The 22,735-nt window shown below is 37.6% G+C and overlaps 1 protein-coding gene across 1 annotated transcript in view; it reads right to left on the reverse strand.

The window, feature by feature from the left end:
• The window catches only part of SLC15A5 (solute carrier family 15 member 5), a gene marked incomplete at both ends in the record, with an annotated part of 80,727 nt that overhangs the window by 44,963 nt on the left and 13,029 nt on the right, over positions 1–22,735 (reverse strand). The window contains 3 exons of the mRNA XM_080811030.1: positions 3,968–4,154; positions 8,216–8,436; positions 18,933–19,102. Of these exons, the coding sequence (XP_080667156.1) occupies positions 3,968–4,154; positions 8,216–8,436; positions 18,933–19,102 (578 nt within the window). The remainder of the gene's footprint in view (positions 1–3,967; positions 4,155–8,215; positions 8,437–18,932; positions 19,103–22,735) is intronic.

Here is a 22,735-nt window from a genome sequence, read left to right on the forward strand (position 1 = left end):
ACCAATTCAGTGAGATTTCCCCATCCCTCACTCTTGGCCTGGGCTGTGATTATCCATGTCAAATACTAGGTATCTGCACCATCTGCACCATCTGCCTCCTGAAACATGACAGCCCCTGGAAGGGGGATGACGAATGTGGAAGAGAGTTGGGGGGGGGGGGAAATCTAAGCAGTAACTGCCTGTTGTAGTGACGAAAGGATTTTTTTTCATTAATTGCAGAGCCTTAATTAGAAATGGTAGTAAGGGGGCTCCTGGGTGGCTCTGTCAGTTAAGCATCTGTCTTTGGGCTCAGGTCATGATCCTGGAGTTCCAGGATCTAGTCCCACATTGGGCTCCCTGCTTAACGGAGAGTCTGCTTCTTCCTCTGTCCCTCACCTGGCTCTTATTCTCTCTCTCACTCTTTCTCTCTCTCAAATAAATAAATAAATCTTTCAAAAGGAAGGAAGAAAGGAAAGAAGGAAGGAAGGGGAAGGAAGGGGAAGGAAGAGGGAGGAATATTCGGAAGGGGGCACCTTGGTGGCTCAGTCATTTAAGCATCTACCTTTGGCTCAGGTCATGAACTTTGGGTACTGGAATCCAGCCCTGCATCGAACCCTGCAATGGACTCTCTGCTCAGGGGGGAGTGTGCTTCTCTCTCTCCCTCTGTGCTTTCTCTCTCATTCTCTCCCAAGTAAATAAATACAATCTTAAATAATAAAAGAAATAACAGTAGGGATTCCAAATTAACAATATTTTATTTACCTGCTATCATCTAACACTTATAGCTGGTAAGTGGAATAATAATAATAATAATAATACTGCTGCAATGGCCTGAGAATGAGAACACCTGATTCAAATGACACATACTCTCTTTTAGACCCTTGACCTATTAAATGACAGTTTATGATGAGGCTAAATGGGATATGTATAAGAAGGCACGTAGGTTCAAATTAGGAACTCATAAATATTTGTTCACAATTTGTGAATTTATGTACTTATATACTTCTCTCACATTTTCAAGGCACTTGGGTTCGAAGTGAAAGGATATTTTAATATTGGACTAATTCAGTTATATAAATTACTACCAAAAAATTACCTGAAGTTTGTGCTTGTATGTCCTGATAAAACTTGTTAATCTTCCATAATCATAAGTGGAATATGAAGAAGTGAAGCAAACATCTAGTTTTAAAAGATGCATATCATCACACTTTTTTTTATACTCCCATAGCAAAATATTATGCAAATAAATGAACAAGTATGTAAATGAACAAATGAATGGAGTCTGGCTTAGACACAACTGAATTCAGTATTCTGTACTCAGAGGAACATAGCTCAGTTTTTTTTTTTTTTTAATGAGTCTAGTTTTTCCTTTTTCCTGTCCAACAAGTCTGCTACCAATCTTGAGGGGGAATATTTAGTTCATATATATGAGATATGTTAGGTAACTCTGCCTAACTTTCTTCCATCCATAAAAAACATATCTCTTTTAAAGAATAGAAAGGATTTTAAATATGTAAGAGTGGAGAATTGTCCAAGAGAGAGTTGCCCATATTTAAAATGAGTTTAAGATACCTTATTCTCAGGAAAGACTTCTAATGTAGTACTTTCAGTCACTCTCTATAGCATATTTTCCTAAAATGAAACAATTTTTTAAAAAAGTTAGCAATTAAGCATAATTTGGGAACCCACATTGGATTTCCATTATACCATACAAGACTGCTGAAGTTTTTGGCATTTTGCACTATCAATTACCCCCATTTTGTCCTGCATTCATTATGTGTTAATAGTGTACTTGCTGGGGGCACCTGGGTGGCTCAGTTAGTTAAGTTTCAATTCCGGGTTTCAGCTCAGGTTATGGTCTCAGGGTCGTGAGACTGAGCCCTGCATTAGGCTCACACTCAGCACAGAGCCTGGATGAGATTCTCTCCTTCTCCCTCTGCCCCTCCCCACATGTATGCTCGATTTCCCTCCCTCTCTCTCTCTCAAATAAACAAATAAATAAAATCTTAAAAAAAATAGTACGCTTGCTGAGGGCATGTACTATGCCTTGCTTTTTGTTTATACCAAGTGTTGGGCATTCACTAAATGCTGGTTTTAGAATTTCTACATTGGCAGACCAAAAAGCACTTTTTAAGACTTAAGGATTATCAAAACCTAGTAAGATTTACAGTTTACCTAAACCAATTATGATAAATAATGTTGGGGTTAGCGGCTTAAGAACTCAATCAAAAAAGGTTATTTGCTAAAGGCATCTATCACTGGAGATAACAACATGCACTGAGGTAAGTTTAGTCACTTTGAGTTCTTTCCAAAAACAGATCTACCCTGTGAGGTGATCAGAGGTGATCTGGTTGATGGCTTTGGTAAATAACGAGAAGCATGCTCCCTAAAAATAACTTCTACAGAGAAACAACCAAAAAACTACAATAACAGGTTACTAAAAGGCAGTATGGTCTCTACTCATCTCTGAAAAGGAGGAATTAAGAATAAGAACAGGTTAACCAAGAGGAGAGAATCTTCTAGATGCCTGACCTTATTTCAATGGAGTTATTTCTCACGCAGACCGTAAGACATTAGTTTATCATTATACGATATTTCTCAAGTGTTTCAAATTCCCTTTGTTTTCTGTTTATGCTTACCAATTAGACCTGTATCCTACACATGATGGCTCAATACTAGTTAATATAATAGAGCTTTCACCATGTGTCTGGACCATGTTCCGGGCACTGACGTCATCCAGCATGCTTTCGAAAGTCTTCCAGAACAGAGGGACCCCAAATTGATTGAGGTCATGCCCCTCAGTGAACGAAATAAGTGAACGAGAAGATGAGGAAGGTTAGGTGGCTCTTCAAGGTCACACAGCAGCAGCTCAGCAGCAGAGCAGAGGCTGAGGCCCAGATCTCTGATTATTGGGTTGAGCCTGGTTTGGCAGTACCAGTACTTGTCCCCTGGTCCATGGCGGTGTCTGAGGGATCTCTGCCAGGCTGAGGCCGAGTGTAGTCAGAATGGGCTTCAACTCCTTCTCTGTCATTGCAACTGGAGAATTTTTTTTTATGGTCTATTTCTTGTGTTCTGAGTAAGGTGACCTAATTTTTCCCCCTCTCAACAATGAAAGTAGAGTTTTAGTGTTCTCACCATAACAAGAAAGCCCCAATTACATGAGGTTGAGGATGTGCTAACCAACCTTAATGTGGTGACACTTTGCAATGTACACTTGTATCAAATTGTCACATCGTACACCTCAGATTTCCACAATGTTAAGCATTAATTAAGCTGGAAGATCAATAAAACTGGAAAAAAATGCTTGAAAATTATTGCTATGGACCTTACTGTATGAATAAGTATAATGTAGAAACTGAATCACAGTACTAATTTTTAGTAAATTTGCTACTGGTTCAGAAGTTAATACCTCGCAAGTATAGTCAGGCATTATTTTGGGGGTTCATTAACCTGTGTTAATTTTTTTTTAAAGATTTAATTTATTTCAGACAGAGAGAGAGCACGAGCACAGTGGTGGTAGAGGGGCAGAGGGAGCGGCAGACTCCTGGTTGGGCAGGGAGCCTGACACGGGGCTCAATCCCAGGACCCTGGGATCATGACCTGAGACGGAGGGAGATGCTTAACCAACCGAGCCACCCAGGTGCCCCAACCTGTGTTAATTTTCAAGAACATATTCAGCATTGACTTGGGAGTAAGGACCGCTTCCCTTGAGGAAAGATAGGCCATTTGGTAGCACTGGAAATTTCACTGGGTCTTTATATCAGCTGCATCCTCTGAGGAAGCATCAAAGGATGGGAAGAAAATGGGCCACTCATGTCTGCGTCAAGACTTGAGGAGCTGGATGTTCTTCCTCTCAAATTCATTTTCTTCCCAGCTTGTCAAAATGGGTCTCTACTCCAGAACGTATAGCTAGCTTAGATCTTAGCAGAGTGTTTCTTTATTGCAAAAAGTTGCAAACAGTTCACTTGAGATGCTAAGTTGTACTTACTAATGCATGGCCCCAGAAATGATCCATCTCTCTTGGAGGGAAAGAGGAAGGTGCTCAAATACTCCATACAAGGCGCCAGAATTAATAATGGTAGGGTGCTGACGACATTCATTACTGCGACTGGCAGAATAAATCCATCCAAATTCCTGTTGGAATTCATGGTCTGCACATAATAGCCTGAAGGAATCTGTAGTTGAGGAGGGAAAGCAGCCAGGCATTAAGAGAGTGGTTTAACTCTGGAGAAAGCATCTTGCAGGAGATGCCTTGCCCTTTGCAAGTGCTCTGTCTGTGACAGATGAGCAGAATGTTCCTCTGATCCTCCACGTCCCAATTATGAGCTGACACAGGGCAGTATTGTCTCTGTTGAGTCTATTGACAATACTACTGATTCTTTATGGAGGAATCTTTTGTCATCCTAACTTCTTAATCTTCCTATGGAAAGTAAAGGTGACCCTAATTTTGTGCTTAGGTTGACACCTAAGAAGTCAAATAACTTACTGAAAAAATATAGCTTTGTGTATAAGCAAACAGACTTTTTCCTGAAACAATAAATTAAAAACCAGTAGAAGGTATTAAGGATGTTTATTTTTACCCTGATGAAAAAAAATTGGGGGCAAGAAAAAAATCCTTCGTATGGCATCTAGTGGGGTGGCAAAATAGATAGGAAGGATTTTTACTAAGAAGAGGGGCCCAGGGTAGAAACACGATACTTGTCAGAGGCTGTTGTTTGTTGGCTCCTTGGATGGGCTTCACTTCTAAAATGAGCCAAGTAACACGAAAAAAGAGAAACAAAATATACTTGTGTTTACACTCTCATTTTAAACTCAGTGTGTGACATTAGTGGACCACAAAGGAAGCTGTATGCAAAAGGTTTACAAAATAAACTAACAGATAAGAAATGAAAAACAAACATAATCCCCCCAAAACCAAAAAGCCCAAACAAAGAAGACCTCTACCACATCCCAAATCCTCAGTGTAGTGTCAGAATTTCTTCATTTTTAAAATAACCCTAATCCTAACTAAAAGCGTAACCTGAACTTGGAGACTCTTCAAGTATTCCAAACCTCCTGTTAAAAAGCACAGGGTCACAAGAAAGAGGGCACCTACTTGCTTTTCTATTTGTGAACGTGTTTTCAGTCACTCGTGATTATCAGTCACAGAGCGTAGTACTTCTCTAATTCCCAGTGGAGCACAAAACTGCTAAGTCAACCTGAGTTTTGTCCGTAAGGGATGGATTCACCAAACCATTTTTTTCTTGCTATGCATGAACTACGATAGGATTTGTGCCTTATTGCCATACTGGGAGAGCTGCCCACCTCAAAAATCCAGATGATCACTTCCTATTTGAGTCTTTTCACTGATTCCTCTGCTATCAGTCGTACAATTGGAGAGGGTATAAGAAGAGTCCGAGTCATAAGCACAGCAGTTAATGAACCCATCGCTTGTAAAATGAGCCTCTTGCTATGTTAACTACCTAAACCCAGGGATAGACCACATTTTCACAGACATTCTTTCTATCTGTCTAAAATGTGTCCTAGTGATAATTCATCTTCCAGTCTTCAATGTGACCTTTAGGATTATAAACAAGGATTGCTTTGCTGGGGGCAGATGGCAAGACTGAAGGGAACATTAGCTAGTTCTGCCTCACTTCAATAAAATTATTAAGCACATATCCCCCAATCAGAGGAAAATGAGTGATGCTTTTAAAAAAGAGTGCTGGCAGCAGATCTGCTTGAAGACTGAAAGGCTCCCAGCATAACTTGGAAGTTTCTGTTACTGATTTCAAATGAGAATTATTGTTAATAGGAATAAAGTTATTATCGGCATGAATCACAGACACAGAAACCTGTTAACTTAATAATGTGGCGAATGTACTATTAATCTTTAGTGAAGCAATATTAATATATTGCCTAATCTAAGAAAAGGCTCCAGTGTCTTGAAAGCTTGAAATCATTTCTGCTTCTGCCTCAAGTTCTGAAATCATCCCCTTTTAAAATTTTAAATACTTTTATTTCATACAAGCCTCTGAGTATTCAGAAATAATTGCTGTCAATAGAGATTCATTTTCACCTTTGAGTGGCCAGTAATGTCAAATGGCAACATCATCAGCCTTAATATCAACATATTTTAAATGTATGTCTTGGAACTGAAGGTCAATAAAGGCTACTAAATTTAAAATACGGAATTCAAGGATGTTTTATTCTTGGTACTTTGATCGCCTTTATGCTGGTGAGTATTTCATCTGAAGGTAAAAATCTACTTTCAGGCTATCCCATTGGAAGTTTCCTCTGCCTCTCTTGAGAAGTACATTCTAAACTTTTTTGGGGGGGGGCGTGGGGAATTTTCTGGCATAACATTACTGTGTATAATTTTGGAGCCTATAGGTCTGTATCAGGGATTTTTAACCCAGTTGCAAGAGAGACATTGTGGGTAGTAAACTCTGGGTGTTCATACCAGCACTGAATTGGGATGCCATGTATTAGTGGGGTGACTGCAAGCAAATTACAGGTTACTGCATGTCTCTGAGCCACAGATTTAGGATCAGAATAACAACCACTGTAAGTTTGCTGTGGGGATTAAATTAGATACTGTGAAGTCATCTTTTAGGAGTTATGACCATATAGGTGATCAATGAATAACAGTTTTTGTTCTTTGCAATACCTGGGCATCTAGGGTTGGTGAGATAGTTAAAATTCAGTTTATTGAAATTTATGGTAATTTATGTCAAATTAAAAAATTTATGACAGTTTTCAGAAGAGAAATTTAGTCAAAAGAAATAGTAAGTGTCACTGCATTACGAAAATAAAGAGTCAGGAATTTGTGCTATTTTCGCAGAAGGTTCGAGGCTAGCTATGGACTACTTAGTAATTTTATACTTACTATTAATTTTGCCCTTTTAAGATGTTCTTTATGATATTAAAGATTATATACACAGGTAATATTTTTGTGTTTTTGTGCTGGCTGCTATAGTGCAGTCAGGAAAGAAGTTGAATCTGCTAGATTAACCTTGCTTTCGTGCGACGTTTACAGCAAGGGTTCTTGGCAAACTTTTGCAAAGGGCCAGATAGAAAATATTTCCACATACTGATTCTATTGCAAACACTCAAACCTGCTGTTTTCATGCACCAGGAAACATAGTATGACAAATAAACAAGAATGGCTATGTTCCAATAAAACTTTATTTATTGGTCCTGAATTTTGAATTTGATATGATTTTCGTATGACATAAAATATTTTTTCTTTTGATTTTTTTCAAGTATATAAAAATTTTAAAACTTTTTTGTCTGGCAGGAAATGCAAACAAAACAAAGCAGAACAAAAAACCAGCAAGCTGGATTTGACCTGCAGGTGGTAATTTGCTGACCCCTCGTCAATTAGAGCAAGCATTGTCCTAAGAGTCAGCAGGTAGATTTGCCTTCCCTCTTGCTATTATTAACGGTGTGACTTAGCTGTCTTTCCAGAATCACTTAATTTTTCGGAGACTCAGTTTCCTCTTCAACAAATGAAGTAGTTGAGTAAATTAATCTCTAAATTTCTTTATCAGCTCTACTGCTCTGAGATTTACAAATCTAACTCACTCATTAGCCATCTAATTTCCAAGTTAGCAGCAAATATAGTCCTGAATTTCTTCAAAGTCTTTATAGTCACTTGTATTTCTTTGTAAGTTTGTCTTTGACCATTATCATATTAAAATTGTTCTTTAATCACATATATTTTAAAAGGTACTTTGGACTTGCTGTTTTCCCTCTAATTTCTCCACAGCACAGGGACGGATTCACCAAGGAACTAAGGGTGGGTGGGGAAATAATCTCTTGCTCATTAGAACATACACTTGAGTACAGGGGAGGTGGTACTTAAATCAGTCAAGTTAGCTACGTGTTAGTACTAGATTTTAAAGGTTTAATGAAGGAGGAAGAAAAGGTTGGGTAATTGACCACAGATTACATATTTTCGTGCACTGCTCTAATGCTTTGTGACTATGCACTCTGAAATATCGTCTGCATCTTCTGAAAGACATTTCCAGTTTTACAAGAGAAACAACATACTAGGTTCTCCTCAGGTATGCCTCTCTCTGCCTGACCCCTCTTGTCTCTTGAAATTAGAGCCTGTAATGTTGAGAAGCATTTATAGGATAACTCCCTGACAAAGTGTATGGGAAGAGTTTGATGGGGTGAAATGAATATTTAACTTGTAATGTTACATACAATCACTTTACTATTGTGGGATAGTACTCATTACCCTCCTTACCTGCATAATGCATATTCTGTAAAGGAGCTGAAAAATGAAGAGAGGGAGAAGGGTGAAGAAAAATTTTGTATCTTCCACGTGGAGCTCACTGTAGCAACCACCATTTTTTTTCTTGGCATGGTCTAACCAGCTTGTCACATCTCCAGCAAGATGGCAATAGCGCAGACAGCATATTTTCAGTGCATTAATAAACACCCCAAAGGTTGTCAGGAGGGAGCAACCTGCAAGTAATTTGAGATATTATGTATTAGTAAAGGAATTGTTCTTCAATTTTTCAAGACGTCCATCAGAAAGATGACAATTGCAAGGATGAAGGGCAGTAAAGTGACTGAGAAGGTTTTAGTACCCAAGGGGTTGAATTCAAAGGAACACGCTTCTAACAAGGGTTCTGGCATCCTGGTGACCAGCCCAAGGTGGTGCCTGACAGCTAATGTAAAAAATGAAAAAGGTAAGATCAATGGGAACATATTAAAAAAGGAAGAAAGGTGACAAAATTAAACACCAAAGTAAGAAATTCCACAATCTCTTAGAAGTCTAACTCATTAATGAGTAAGATAAACCAGAACTTTCTTTTACAGTTTTAACACAAAGGACTAGTATTAGTTCTTAATATAAATGGTTATATCAATAATCCTCACTTGTCAGGTGAAGGGTGGTTTCTTATTCTGACATGGAGATGAAGCGAAATGTATTCTCTGCTTTGACGTTATCCTTGAATTTCAGATGTAAGGTTAAACTTTGAACTCTTCAAATGACTTTATACATGTTGATAGCGTCACTAAAAGTTCAGATTGGATTAGCTGGCTTTTGACTTTTCCAGTAGTTTCCTCTGGGTTTATATGGCTGTCACTTCAGCATCCAAAGCATTTTATTGCCTCAGATGTTAGCAGTCACTTACTGCTTGTGATTTGCAACCTCACTGTTGCTTCTTTCATGATCTTTCAGATTCCACCTTTTCTTTGACTCCATTAGGACTTCCTGATACAATGACAGATAAGGGACCCTTCCCCCAGCTTTGAGTTAGCAGTTCAGCTGTGCCACCATAATTGTTACAATTTTTCATAGTACTCTTTTGACCAAAGAAATCCTTCTGCAAATTACATAGACACCAAGCCATGGTTGCAGGATAAACGGTATAATAAATGTAAAAATGTTTGAGTTTCTCCAAGGAAGGCCACTATAGAAATTCGAAGTATAGTTTGATGGTCATTTTGCTTATGTTCAAATTTCCCATAATAAAATTCTACGTGAAATACATTCTAACAAATTCATATAAATGTGGTCAAGTATGGGTTTTTATATTTAAATAAAGAATATTTATTAATATTTCTTTTTATGGTTATAGAGTGATTATATCGATTTGATCTCTTTTAAGAGTTGTAATAGACCTATTATGTCAGCCTTTGATTAATTGAAGAAGCTGGGGGCCTGGTAATTGAATATGGAACCTTTCACCTCTAAGTCACTGAATCAAATCCAGCCCAAATTGGTAGTGACCAAGAATGATTATAGCAGTGGCTCTTTGGTGGCCTCTGTGAAGTATGTTGAGGTCAAGTGGAAGTATGTTGAAATAATTGCATCTCCTCTGGGCTCATACCTGTGGTCACTATCGCCTCTTAGTCACTATTGCCAGAACACAGAGGAAAGCCCAGGGACTAAGAATACCAAGGGAAAAGAAGCCCCTGTGAGTGGTTGTGTCTCTTAGGAAAGAAGAGGGACATCTTTTTATTATTGCAGGAAGAACTGCTCTATTATGAGACTTTCCTAACTATTTCAATTAGTTTACTTAAGACTTTAGTAAAATGAGAACTGAGAATGCCTTGATGAACAGTCTGGAAACTGAATTTGAACAGGTCTGGGCTAGGAGGCTTAACTTCCTGACATTTCTTTATGAACTTGTCTCTGTTGCTCATCAGTCTGTTCTCTGCTCAACTTTTGCAAAATAGTGCTGTGTAGATGGAAGGGTTATTAACTGGCATTAATCCAACTTACTCTATGCTTTCGGATAGGCTTTATGATGAAATGATGACTATTCATGGGATGAAAGACTATTTCCTAAGATATTCTCCCCAATTTCCCCTCTCTTTCTTTAAATTCAGGTGCTTAGGGGCTCCTGGGTGGCTCAATGGGTTAAAGCCTCAGCCTTCAGCTCAGGTCATGATCCCAGGGTCCTGGGATCGAGCCCCGAATCGGGCTTTCTGCTCGGCAGGGAGCCTGCTTCCTCCTCTCTCTCTGCCTGCTTCTCTGACTACTTGTGATCTCTGTCTGTCAAATAAATAAATAAAATCTTAAAAAAAAAATTTAGGTGCTTATATTGAATACATGTTTTGAACCCATCATTCTGTTTTTGTTTGAGTGAATCACCATTTGTTGCAAGATGAATTGTCATCTGCTCTTAATGCATGGTAAATTGATACCTGCAACCTTAACAAATATTTAAATATCTTTATCATATTATTTCTAAAGAGGAATAGTTTGGATTATTGCTTCTTAAACTAGCTGTGTTAAAAAAATTAAAAAAAAAGTCTGAATCATTATGGTCAATACATTTTTAAAATAACCATAAAACATAGTACCTAAAGAATAAAATAAAACAAAGGCATAAATAATACAAGTCCTGATATTTTTATTATTAGATTCAACAGACATAGAATCTAACTTTCAGTAAATGTTTCTACATGTTTTCTCTCAGTGTCTGTATTTATTTTGTTGCATACCAATAGCAAACAGTTCATTGATCAGCAGTGCTCCATGGATAAGGCTTTGAGTAGCACTGGCTTCAGCTAAATACACATTTTGAAAAATGAATTTTATTTAAACAAGTAAAGTTATATCTGACAGGGTGATATGAAACAACAAAAACAATGGTTAAGAACAAGAAATGATTGAGCATGAATGAGGTCTAAAATTTTAGCTAGGATAGGGAGGGCACATAATTGATTCCAAACAATTGTGAATATGCAATCATTCATTCATTCAACATACTAAGGTCCTACTACATGCCAAAGGTTTTTTGGAGCCTGAGAGTAATAATAGTGAACAAGACACACAAATTTCTGAATTTTCCTTCTGGTTGGGGAGACACATTTTAGCGGGAAAATGTAAGGCATGCTCAATGATGAAAGCAAAATGGACTTCTAAGACAGATACCCATTATGGGATTAGAGTATAAAGACAGCAGAAAGAGTCGAAATTTGAACTGTGGCTCAAATAACTGGAAGCAGGTAAAAGACATGGAGAAAGCATATGCCAGATATGTCATAGGGTAGAAATAAGCTGAGCGGCACCTGGGTGGTTCAGTTTGTTAAGCATCTGACTTCAGCTCAGGTCATGATCTCAGGGTCCTGGGATTGAGCCCCGGATCAGGCTCCTTGCTCAGTGGGGAATCTGCTGGTCTTTCTCGCGCTCTGCCTCTTCCCCTGCTTATACCCCCGTCTCTGTCTCTTTTTCAAATAAAATAAAATAAAAATCTTAAAAAAAAAGAATCTGAGAGTGTTTCAGTATCCATAAAGGTCTATTTGAGGCAGTACCTCAGTTAGAAGATTGGAAGGAGGTGAGGTCCCAGAGGTGCTCAGGGATCCTACTTCACAGGCTGAAGTAAGGAGCTTGGAGTTTGCCTTCAGTGTTACAGGAAAGCATTAAGAAATTTTATGCAGAAGGGAGAGTAACTTGCAGAGTAAGAGTAACTTAAAAAGTTACTCTTGAAGTCTGGTAGTGGTGTGGATAAATAGGTTTGGAAAACAAGAGGGGGAGCTGAGAGAGGGCAAGAGGTAATGGTGACTTGGACATAGCGATAGCAGTGAAAAGAAGTGGACAGGTAGGCATGTGTGTTTGCACAACCAGCAGTATTTTATGATGGGGGGGAGCTTGAAGAAATGGGGAAGTTTGAGGATGACTACTTACTTTTTCCATAGAAAACTGGGTGTTGGTGATAGACACTGAGATGAAGAAGACAAGAAAGGAGCTGGGTTGCAGTTGGGTGAATCAGGAGTTCTGGTCAGGTTAAGTTTGAGAGGACCATTAGATAACCAAGTTAAAATGTCCATGCCTGTTTCCAAGAAATGTAGGAAAAGCTTTTGTCTTCTAATAGCCTGTTTTCTGTGCTTTTCATTTTTGAAAGCTGACACCTTTTTGTCCTTGTATTTTTATTTTAATGAGGTTTTGAAAGGTAACATTAAATATATATATATTTTATATATATATGTTTATATATATTATAGAGAGAGAGAGAGAGGGAGGGGGGAGGTAAACTGTGTAGAAATGTTTTAAATTGAAAAACAAGTTTTCTACTATAAAAAAAAATGTTGACTAGAAATTGGATATGTATGTTTCCAGGTGAAGTCAATATGAACTTGAGTGTTTGGTATATAGTTGATATTAAAAGTGGGATTACAGGTTACTTGAGGAAAGAGGGTGTGAAGAGATGAGGTCCAGGGAATGAATCCCAGGGCTTTGCATCAGTTAGAAGACTATCAGAGGAGAAAAGAGAAGGAGTATCAAGGAGACTGAGAAGGCGTGGACAGTGTGCTATATGGGTTTTAAGTCAGAGGGAAAAGAAGGCGGAGAAGTAGTAATCCTAAATTGATCAGCTGACCTGGGAGGGAGTCATAAGCTAGCTCAAGAGGGCAAGAAAAGGAAATGTACAGTCATCTGTCTGTCCAAGGAGAGCAGCAGATGCCCCATCAAACCAGGATGTTATCCCTGAATGTTAGGAGAGATACCCTTTTGAAAACCTCTCCTTCTAAACATCACACCACCTCTGTGGATTAATCCATTAGACTTAATAGAAAATTCATGCCTTCTGTAAAAATAATTTGGGGTGTCATGTAGACTTCACTTTAAAAAAAATCCATTGTCATTATAATTTTCAAATTGCTTTTCTGCACCGGGAGCAGAAATGGGAAGTTGAAAAAAAAAAAGGGAATGAAAATGCAACTGAGACTTCAAGCTCTAGTTTAAATGTGCATGGCAAACACACCAGGCGTGTACATTTTAAAATAAAACAGATGAGCTATTTTAAATGTTTTATTGCAAAACTTAAATATTGTAGCTATTACTATTAAAAAAAAACTTTAGAAAGCAATTTTTCTATTCTTTGTACCTTTAAGTCCTTGGCTCTGATGTTCTGCTCCTCTGACCTTGATCTAATCATGAATATCTATGCTACTTAATTATAATAAAAAAAGCCTACATTGCACTCTAGATGGTAGATGCACATTTTTTCTTCTTTGGTCACCTGCCAGTTCTCAAAATTATAGCAGTGGGAAGAAATGCAAATGAAGGCCGTGCTTGACAGCTAAACATAATGGAATGCATGGTCCACATTTGAAAAGTTACCTTAAAATAAAAGGTAGCATATAAAAAATCATTTCTTTAAGGTCACCTATGGCTTTGAATTACAGCTTTGAGGAATTTCCAATTTAGTCATCAGAGAGGAAGAAGCCAAAATAAGGATTATATACTTTGCTAGAGGGAAGACAGCATTTTACTTCATCGTACTTGGGTGATCTTATTACTTGGAAACAGAAAACAAAACAAAACTGAAAACTGTGAAGTATTCAGTTTATAGAGTATTGTGTAGAGTAAAGGACTCCGGAACATTTTCTATTATACCTTTAATTACAATTAATAAAATTTTTTCTCATGAATTTCCAAAGAAAGTTTACTTCATCATATATTTAAATATGTAACATAAGGGCTACAATAGGTTGGTGGTGAACAGTAGCTTATATATGTCTGTATTACATGAAGAATTGTATTTCTATATTCAGATAAATATATTCTTAAATAGGAAATTGGGAAGCAAATTTATAATTTGTATAGATAAATTATGAATTTATATTCACAAAACCCCAGAAATATTTGCTAATTACACATCCAGAAATGACTAAACTTGTCTTTCCATGAAATTTTATGCTTTACAGTTTTCTCTTTATTGCTGTGTGGGGCTGACAAAGACCAACCCTCATATACCTTTCTGCATATTGAACCCATTCCACAGATTGCCAGGAAGAAGTGTACTGCTTAGCTGTGATCCACAGACCACAGAGCTCTGAGAAATGGAGGCAGATGTTCTTATGGGTGAAATTTTCCATACTTCCAAATGTGCTATAATAAAATGAACTCCACACTGGGTGTTGTACGTAAGTGATGAAGCACTAGATTCTACTCCCGAAGAGAATGTTGCACTATATGTTAACTCACTCTAATTTAAATTAAAAAAATCATAAATGATATGCTGAAGTTGCCAGAGAAACAGAGCAAAGCTTATGGAGCCTGAGCTATAAAAGGATACAAGGTACCCTTCCTACCTACTTCACAGGCCGGGGGGTGAAAATGAGGTAACATTGGTGAAGACCCTCAACTGGTAAAAATACAGCTCATCACATCACTCTTAGTGGTAGTAGTTGTATAGAGAAGTAGTAGAAACAGTGGTAGTAGTAAAAAGAAAATATATGAGAAATTAAGGTCAGAGTTGGAAAAGACAGATTAATAGACTGACCAAGGAACAGAGTAGAAACTCCAGAAATGCAAGTGTCTATGTGCAATGAAGGTGGCATCTCATATTAGTGGGGAAAATTCAGACTTTGAAATAAGTGAGTTTGGATAACTTGACAGTTACATGGAAAAAAGATAAAATTAAGTTCACTCTTAAAACCTATTTTATTTTTTTAAAAAAGATTTAATTAATTAATTAATTAATTTGAGAGAGAGTAGGTGGAGGAGCAGAAGGAGAGGGAGAGAGAGAATCTCAAGCAGACTCCGTGCTGCGCTTGGAGCACGATGGGGACTTGATCCCACAACCTTGAGATCATGACATGAGCCAAAATCAAGAGTTAGAGGCTTAACCGACTGAGCCATTCATGTGCCCCCAAACCTATTTTAATATAATTTCCAATGGGTCAGAGATGTAAAGATAAAAAAAAAAAGGAAGAATATGAGTACTGAAAGAAAATTTGAGTGAATATCTTTATATTCTGGGAGTAAGGAAAACTTTCCCAACATAATTCAAAATCTAGAAGCAATTAGGGAGACAACCGATACATTTCATTATAAACATAACCCCTCATCAAAAAAAAAAAAACAAAACGAAACTTAAAAATCTTGTGTGTAGAAGAAAAACACAAGAATCAAAGTTAAAAGCTATATGACAAATGGGGAATAATATTTGCAAATTTTATCATAAATAAAAGTTTAACATCTACAATATAAAGAAATCTTCTAAAAATCAAAAGAAAAAGTCCACAGTCCTACAGAAAAAAATGGACTAGATGTATGAACAGGTAGTTCACGGAAAGAAATACAAATTGTTCTAAGCAATGAAAAGATGTTCAACTTTTCTCATAACAAGAGAAATGTCAATTAAAACTTTCGCAAGAGGGGCACCTGGGTGGCTCAGTGGGTTAAGCCTCTGCCTTCGGCTAAGGTCATGATCCCGGGGTGCTGGGATCGAGCCCCGCATCAGGCTCTCTGCTCGGCAGGGAGCCTGCTCCCTCCTCTCTCTCTGCCTGCTTCTCTGCTTACTTGTGATCTCTGTCTGTCAAATAAATAAATAAAATCTTCAAAAAAAAAAAAACTTTCACAAGATACCATTTTCCACCCTCAAGTTGTCAAAAATCCAAAAGTTTGACAAAATTACTTTGCTGGAAAGACTATGAGAAAACAGGCATTCTCGTACATTTTTGGTGGAAACTCAACAGTATAACCACTATGGAAGGAAATTTGCTAAAATATAGCAAAGTTGTGTGTATAATTACTTTTTCACTTAACAATCCTACAAAGAGAGGATTACAGCAGGCTATTCATTAGAAACTACTTAACATAGCAAAAGCAAAAAAAAAAAAAAGCAAAAAAAAAAAACCCCACCAACCTGAATGTGCATCAATATGAGACTGGTAAAATAAACATCAATATGAAGCTGGTTCATTACATAATGGAGAACCAAGCAGCTGTAAAAAGGAATGGGGCATATTTTTATATACAATTATGAAGCAATCCCTAGGATACATTAAATGAGAAAAGCAGGTGAGAAGAGTGAATAATATGCTCTTGCTTTATAAGGAGGGAAGTAAGTACATATATGGAGACATATATACACACACATAAAAATTTTTAATAGTTTCCCTTATTATAAAAATGGAAAGATAATTCTTTAAAATATGTAAATGGACACCTAAGGGAATAGGAGAGGATATAGGAATATAAATAGACTTTGTTTTCTACATGAATTTCAGATACATGAAACTATTCCCAAGACTTAATTAAATTTTTAAAATATGTCTAAGTATAAAGAAAAATGAAATAAATACATTTAATTTTGCACAAAGTTACTGACACAACCACACAGAGAGAAACTATGAGTAACTTTAGGACATAATAATTTTGGTGTACATTCCTAGGGATTATAAGATAAAGAAAAAAAAAAACATGCAAGAATCTTGAAACTGTTTTCGGTAACCATACTGGGGGCGCCAGTGTCAGGCTAAGACTACTGAGTCTTCGAGATAAAGCAAATGTGTGGATTATTGTTGTCATTGAGAACTGGGATTCTTGGCCTGGGAAATAAGAGAAAAAGACCTAAGTTTGATAGGATAAGGAAAAATCCTTCAGCACTGGTTTTGATTAAAGTATTAGTATAATCCAAAATGTATGTTATTCTAGAAAGAAAAAAAAATAACATTTTCTAGCTTTATCCACAGAAAAGTCTAGGAACCATGATAGACTAAGTAGCATTGAGCATCCCCATAGCCAAAATTATAGTCTCTAATTACCAACATCCGTGGAAAGGAAACACCATGTTTTTGGAGAAGGAGATGATTCCGAGTTCGGGGAAAGAAATGATGACCATAGAATATGCTGGCATACCAGAAAGCAAGGAAGCCACAAAAGACAGCGGAGGCTTGTCTGAAAGACTCAGACACCAACTTGAAGAGAACCTCACTGCCCAAATATGGAATAATCTGAGCACTGATAACTGCAGTGGATTGAAACTTATTAAAAATTTTAAGTCCATAAATTAATAATAATAGTTTTTCTAAAGAAATCATCCAACAGGTCTACCTCTGGAAGATACTGAAAGTCTAAAAATAGAGTAAAAGAATTAAACATTTGTTTTCTTTTTCTTATATAAACTGTACCTCTGTATAACTGAATACTTACAGAGGAAAGATTTCTCTTTATAGAATTATTTCAGCTAATAAAGGAGGAATAAATATGGACTATCACTGCCTTGTAACCCACAGTGGAGTATGGACTTAGGCAGAAATCATCAGTGGGTGCTGATACTGTAAAAACAGACAATCAGACATCTCTCCTCTTCGTTGAAGTACATAACACCATCTATGAAGGAATTTTGTTTAAAAAAAATCTTAATCTGATCGAGCATGTAGGTCTTTCAGACAATTAAAAGGAATTAAGAAAGAGGAACAACTCTTGCATGACAACATGTGGATGTAATCCATGAAATCCAGACTATGAGAAATGCCCTGTGGAATGTTCAGATTTCTTTAAAAAAAATTGAAAAGAGACAGAAATGAAAGAGGAATATAGATGATGTAAGGGGCATTTCTGCCATTCGGAATGTATGGACCTATTTGGATTTGATTTGAAGAAAACAAATTCAAAAATACATAAATTTCAAAAATGGAAACAGATTTTAACAGTGAACAGCTACTCTCTCTTTCATTGTGTGTGTGTATGTAATAATAACATTGTGAATATGGGTTTTTTTTGTTTTGTTTTGTTTTATTTATTTGACAGACAGAGATCTCAAGTAGGGGGAGAGACAGGCAGAGAGAGAGAGGAGGAAGCAGGCTCCCTGTCGAGCAGAGAGTCCGATGCGGGGCTCGATCCCAGGACCCTGGGATAATGACCTGAGCCGAAGGCAGAGGCCTTAACCCACCGAGACACCCAGGTGCCCCGTGAATATGGTTTTTTTAAAGTATGTCATTTAGTGCTCGCTTCGGCAGCACATTTACTATAAAGTATGTCATTTACACACTTGCACACAAATGAACTGCTAAATATTTATTTTTTATTTTTTTAATTTAAATTTTAGTTAGTTAACATAAAGTGCAATATTGGTTTCAGGAATAGAATTCAGTGATTCATCACTTACATACAACACCCGGTGCTCAACCCAATAAGAGCACGTCTTAAAACCCATCACCCATCTAGCTCGCCCCATCCCCGCCCTCCATCCACTCTCAATTTGTTCTCTATCTTTAAGAGTCTCTTGTGGTTTGTCCTCATCCCTCCTTTTGTCTTTTCCACCTTTCCATTTGGTTATCTGTTTCCTTTCTTAAATTCCACATCTGAGGGATGTGATCATGGGGTATTTGCCTTTCTCTGACTGAATCATTTCATTTAGAAATGCTATAATACTTAATTATTGCTTCAAAATCACCAGGTGGGATGGGGAGAGAGTGAGTGGAATTGATGATAGTTGAAGCGGAGAGTGCATACGGGATTTTTTCCCTACTTTTGTTTTTGTTTAAAACTTCCAATTATTAAGCTGATTTGAACAAGGAAGACCTAAAAGATCTTAGAGATTGTTGATATTCTTATAGACTTTGCTGCTCTCCAGTGTAGCAACTGGCAGGCTCTACAAATCCTGCGAGTTGAAAGAGAAGTTAAAGGGGATCAAAGATGAAGAAGATCAAGTAGATCAAGAAAACCATCAAAATCATATAATTAATGTGAAGTGTGATTTACTTACATTTTTCTGGCTGATAAATCAAGTCACAGTGCATTATATGAAGGGTTATCAAAGCCATAAGTGTAGACATAAAGGGAATGAGTAGAACCAGGGCCCCAGCCCCTGAGTGCTGGATGTAAGATATTCCCAGAAAGACAACAGTTGCTTTCAGGTTCATGATCCAGCAAAACCTGTGATACACAGACAGACAGAAATAAAAAGACCATTGAGTTACTTCAGAGAACAATTGTTAATTTTAATGCTTTGATATAGATGTAAGCTATGAAGTGGTGGCCTATTAGCTGAACTAGAATTTGTCAGTATTATTTTAGACTTCTTTAAAAAAAAAGATATTATTTATTTGAGAGAGAGAGAGAGAAAGAGAGAGAAGGATAGACAAGGAGAGACAAGGAGCAGCAGGAGGAGCAGAGGGAGATGGAGAAGTAGACTCCCCGACCAGCAGGGAGCTCGACATGGGGCTCGATTCCAGCATCATGACCTGAGCTGAAGGCAGACACTTAACTGACTGAGCCAGCCAGGCGCCCCTGTTTATTAGACTTCTTAATAAGTGTACACATATCAGCTATGGAGTCTTATCAGTTTTGTTATCTTTGTTTCATTCCTTTTTAGAACACATGTGGAAAGAATGTGTTATCTGAAGACAAACTTTTTCTGCAAAGGACTTCATAGTAAATACTGGAGGTTTTGCGGGTCATACCATCTCTACAGCAACTGCTCAACTATGTGTTGTGGCACTAGAGAAGCCATAAACAATACTTAATCAAACATGCCTAATAAATCTGGAAAAGGCTGCATGGTTAAAAAGCTGAATCTTCCTATTTATTCCACTCTTCAAAGTATGGGTAAACTAAGGAATACTTTGGTTATACCCAGACCATGCATTACACCAAAGAAATGAGTGTCATTTGAATAAAACTTTCAGTACCTCTTCCTGGTGAATAGTATTACAACTACATACACATAGCAGTAGTCTGGTTTGTAATTTTGGGGAAATAATCTGTATCTCCCAACCTTTCACTGGGTCTAAGTCCATGCTGTTAGAGTCCCATGGCAGAGGAGGGGTCTTAACATTAATTTAAAAGATTTATTAGGGTAAAATTAAATATGATAAAATATCTTCTTAAATATATAGTTTTATGAGTTTTGGTAAATTTTTCAGTTGGGTAAACACTAATAAGACCTAAGTTTTAGAACATAACATTATCACTAAGGTTTAAAGGCCCAACCTTGTTAGATCAGGCCCATCCAGGATTCTAGGATAATCTCTTCTTTGATTAATTTAAAGATCAAATTATTAGAGACTTTTAAAAAAAATGTTTTATTTATTTTACAGCGAGAAAGGGAGAGAGAGTATGCACAAGTGGTGGAAGGGGCAGAGGGAGAGGGAGAGAGAGCCTCAAGCAGACATCCTGCTGAGCAAGGAGCCCAAGGTTTTCAATCCTATAACCCTGACACCATGACCTGAGTCAAAACCAAGACTTGGATGCTTAACTGACTGAGCCACCAAAGCGCCCCTAGAGACTTTAATTACATTGCAACATCCCTTCACTTTTGCCATGTAACAACATAATTAGGGTTTGAAAAAAACCTAGGAATGGAAGGGCTAGATGATACAGTAGATGAACGTTTAACATTTTAAGAAATTTCCAAATGGTTTTCAAGTAATTGTAACATTTTGCCTCAACTACAACCTGCGTATGAGAGTTTTAATACCTCCACATCTTGGCCAATACTTGGTATATGATCAGTCTTAAATTTTAGCTATTTTAATAGATGTGTGTTCGTATCCCATTGTGATTTTATTTTGCATTTCCCTAATGACTAGTGATATTGAGCATCTCTTCATGTGCTTTTATCCATCTGTATATCTTCTTTGGTGAGAATGCTGTTCAAAACTTTTGCCCATTTAAAATAAAACTAGGTTGTTTATTTTCTTATTATTGAATTTTTTAAAAAAGATTTTATTTATTTATTTGACAGATAGAGATCACAAGTAGGCAGAGAGGCAGGCAGAGAGAGAGGGGGAGGCAGGCCCCCTGCTGAGCAGAGAGCCCAATGTGGGGCTCAATCCCAGGATCCTGGGATCATGACCTGAGCCGCAGGCAGAGGCTTTAACTCACTGAGCCACCCAGGCACCCTTATTATTGAATTTTAAGAGTTCTTTATATATTCTGGATGCAAGTCTTTCATCAAATGTATGATTAGTAAACATTTTCTCTCAGTCTGTGGCTTGTCTTTTCACTTCTTAGCAGTGTCTGTTGAAGAGCATTAAGTTCTTAACTTTGATGAAACCCTATTATTATTATTATTATTATTTTCCTCTTAAAGATAGTGCTTTTATTGTTGTATCTAGGAAATCTTTCCCTAACCCAAGATCACAAAAAATTTCCATCTCTGTTTCAGAGAAGAAATTTTAGCCTTGGAGACCTTTACGGTTTCAACTGAATTCTCACAGCTGCATTGTTGCAAAGCCATGAGTAGGAGCCCTCTGTCCTGGTGCAGCCTCTAAGAAGAGGCTAACTTGACTATGTGTCCTTTTTTTTTTTTTTTAAAGATTTTATTTATTTATTTGACAGAGACAGAGAGAGATCACAAGCAGGCAGAGAGGGGTGGGGAGGAAGCAGGCTCCCTGCTGAGCAGAGAGCCGGATGCGGGGTTTGATCCCAGGACCCTGAGATCATGACCCAAGCCGAAGGCAGAGGCTTTAACCCACTGAGCCACCCAGGCGCCCCTATGTGTCCTTTTTATACTTCTTTCCTATTATCAAGTTCATGATACCGCCATTTCCTCATTAATACAAGCTTTAACATTCGAAATTACCTTTCACTCATGCTTCTCGCCAAATTTTATATATTATTAATTATAAATATTTTTTCTTTCTCTTGGAATGGTGCTCAAAAAGACATGAATTTGGGACAGCTGGGTGGCTTGGTCGGTTAAGCATCTGCCTTTGGCTCAGGTCATGATCCGGGGTCCTGAGATCCAGCCCTGCATCTGCCTCCCAGCTGAGTTGTAAGCTTCCTTCTCCCTCTCCCTCTGCCCTTCCCCTCTGCTTGTGCTCACACACACACACTCTCTCTCTCTCTTTCTCAAATACATAAATAAATAAAATCTTAAAAAAAAAAAAAGACATGAATTTGAGTGAAAACTCTGATAATCACACGATCTGTGTCTTAGGCTTTCTGGATTTCTGGGTCTTTATCTTTAAAATAGGGATCATACCCTCCAGACAGGTTTCTTGTAAAGACTGAATGGAGAACACACACGGGAGCTGCACTGTGCTCAGCTAACGTTGTCATGTTCTTCACTTTTCTTCAATCTTGATTCCAGGAACAAAATGAGCAAGGAAGTTGGAGCATAGTGAGCAAGGAACAGAACATTTGGAGACGTGATCTGCGACTAAGTGTGATTCAGATCATGCAAGGCCTTGAAGTCCATGGTAAAGAGTTTGGTTTTTATTCTTAGTATATTGGGAAGCCATTTGAAGGAGATTGATCATGGGGCCGAAATGATGTGCTTTTAAATGGAAAAAAGAAAGGATTATCATGTCAGGTCTATGCATGTAGATTATGCATGGTCAGGGCCTGGTAAGACTAATCACAGCTGCTGTAGTCTGGAGGAGAGTTAGAAGTGAACTGGACTGCGGTTAGCAAAGTCAAGGGAGAGAGGGAGAGAGGTTTGTGACGTATATTTGGAAAGGAGACATGTGCCCAGCTAGCCGTGTGCCTTCTCTGTCTTATAAACATGGTTGCTCATTTTCACCTCTAAAACTTTTTTTAAAAGAATTTTATTTATGTATTTAT

This window comes from Martes martes (assembly GCF_963455335.1).
Source record: "Martes martes genome assembly, chromosome: 8".
Taxonomy (NCBI): Eukaryota; Metazoa; Chordata; class Mammalia; order Carnivora; family Mustelidae; genus Martes; species Martes martes.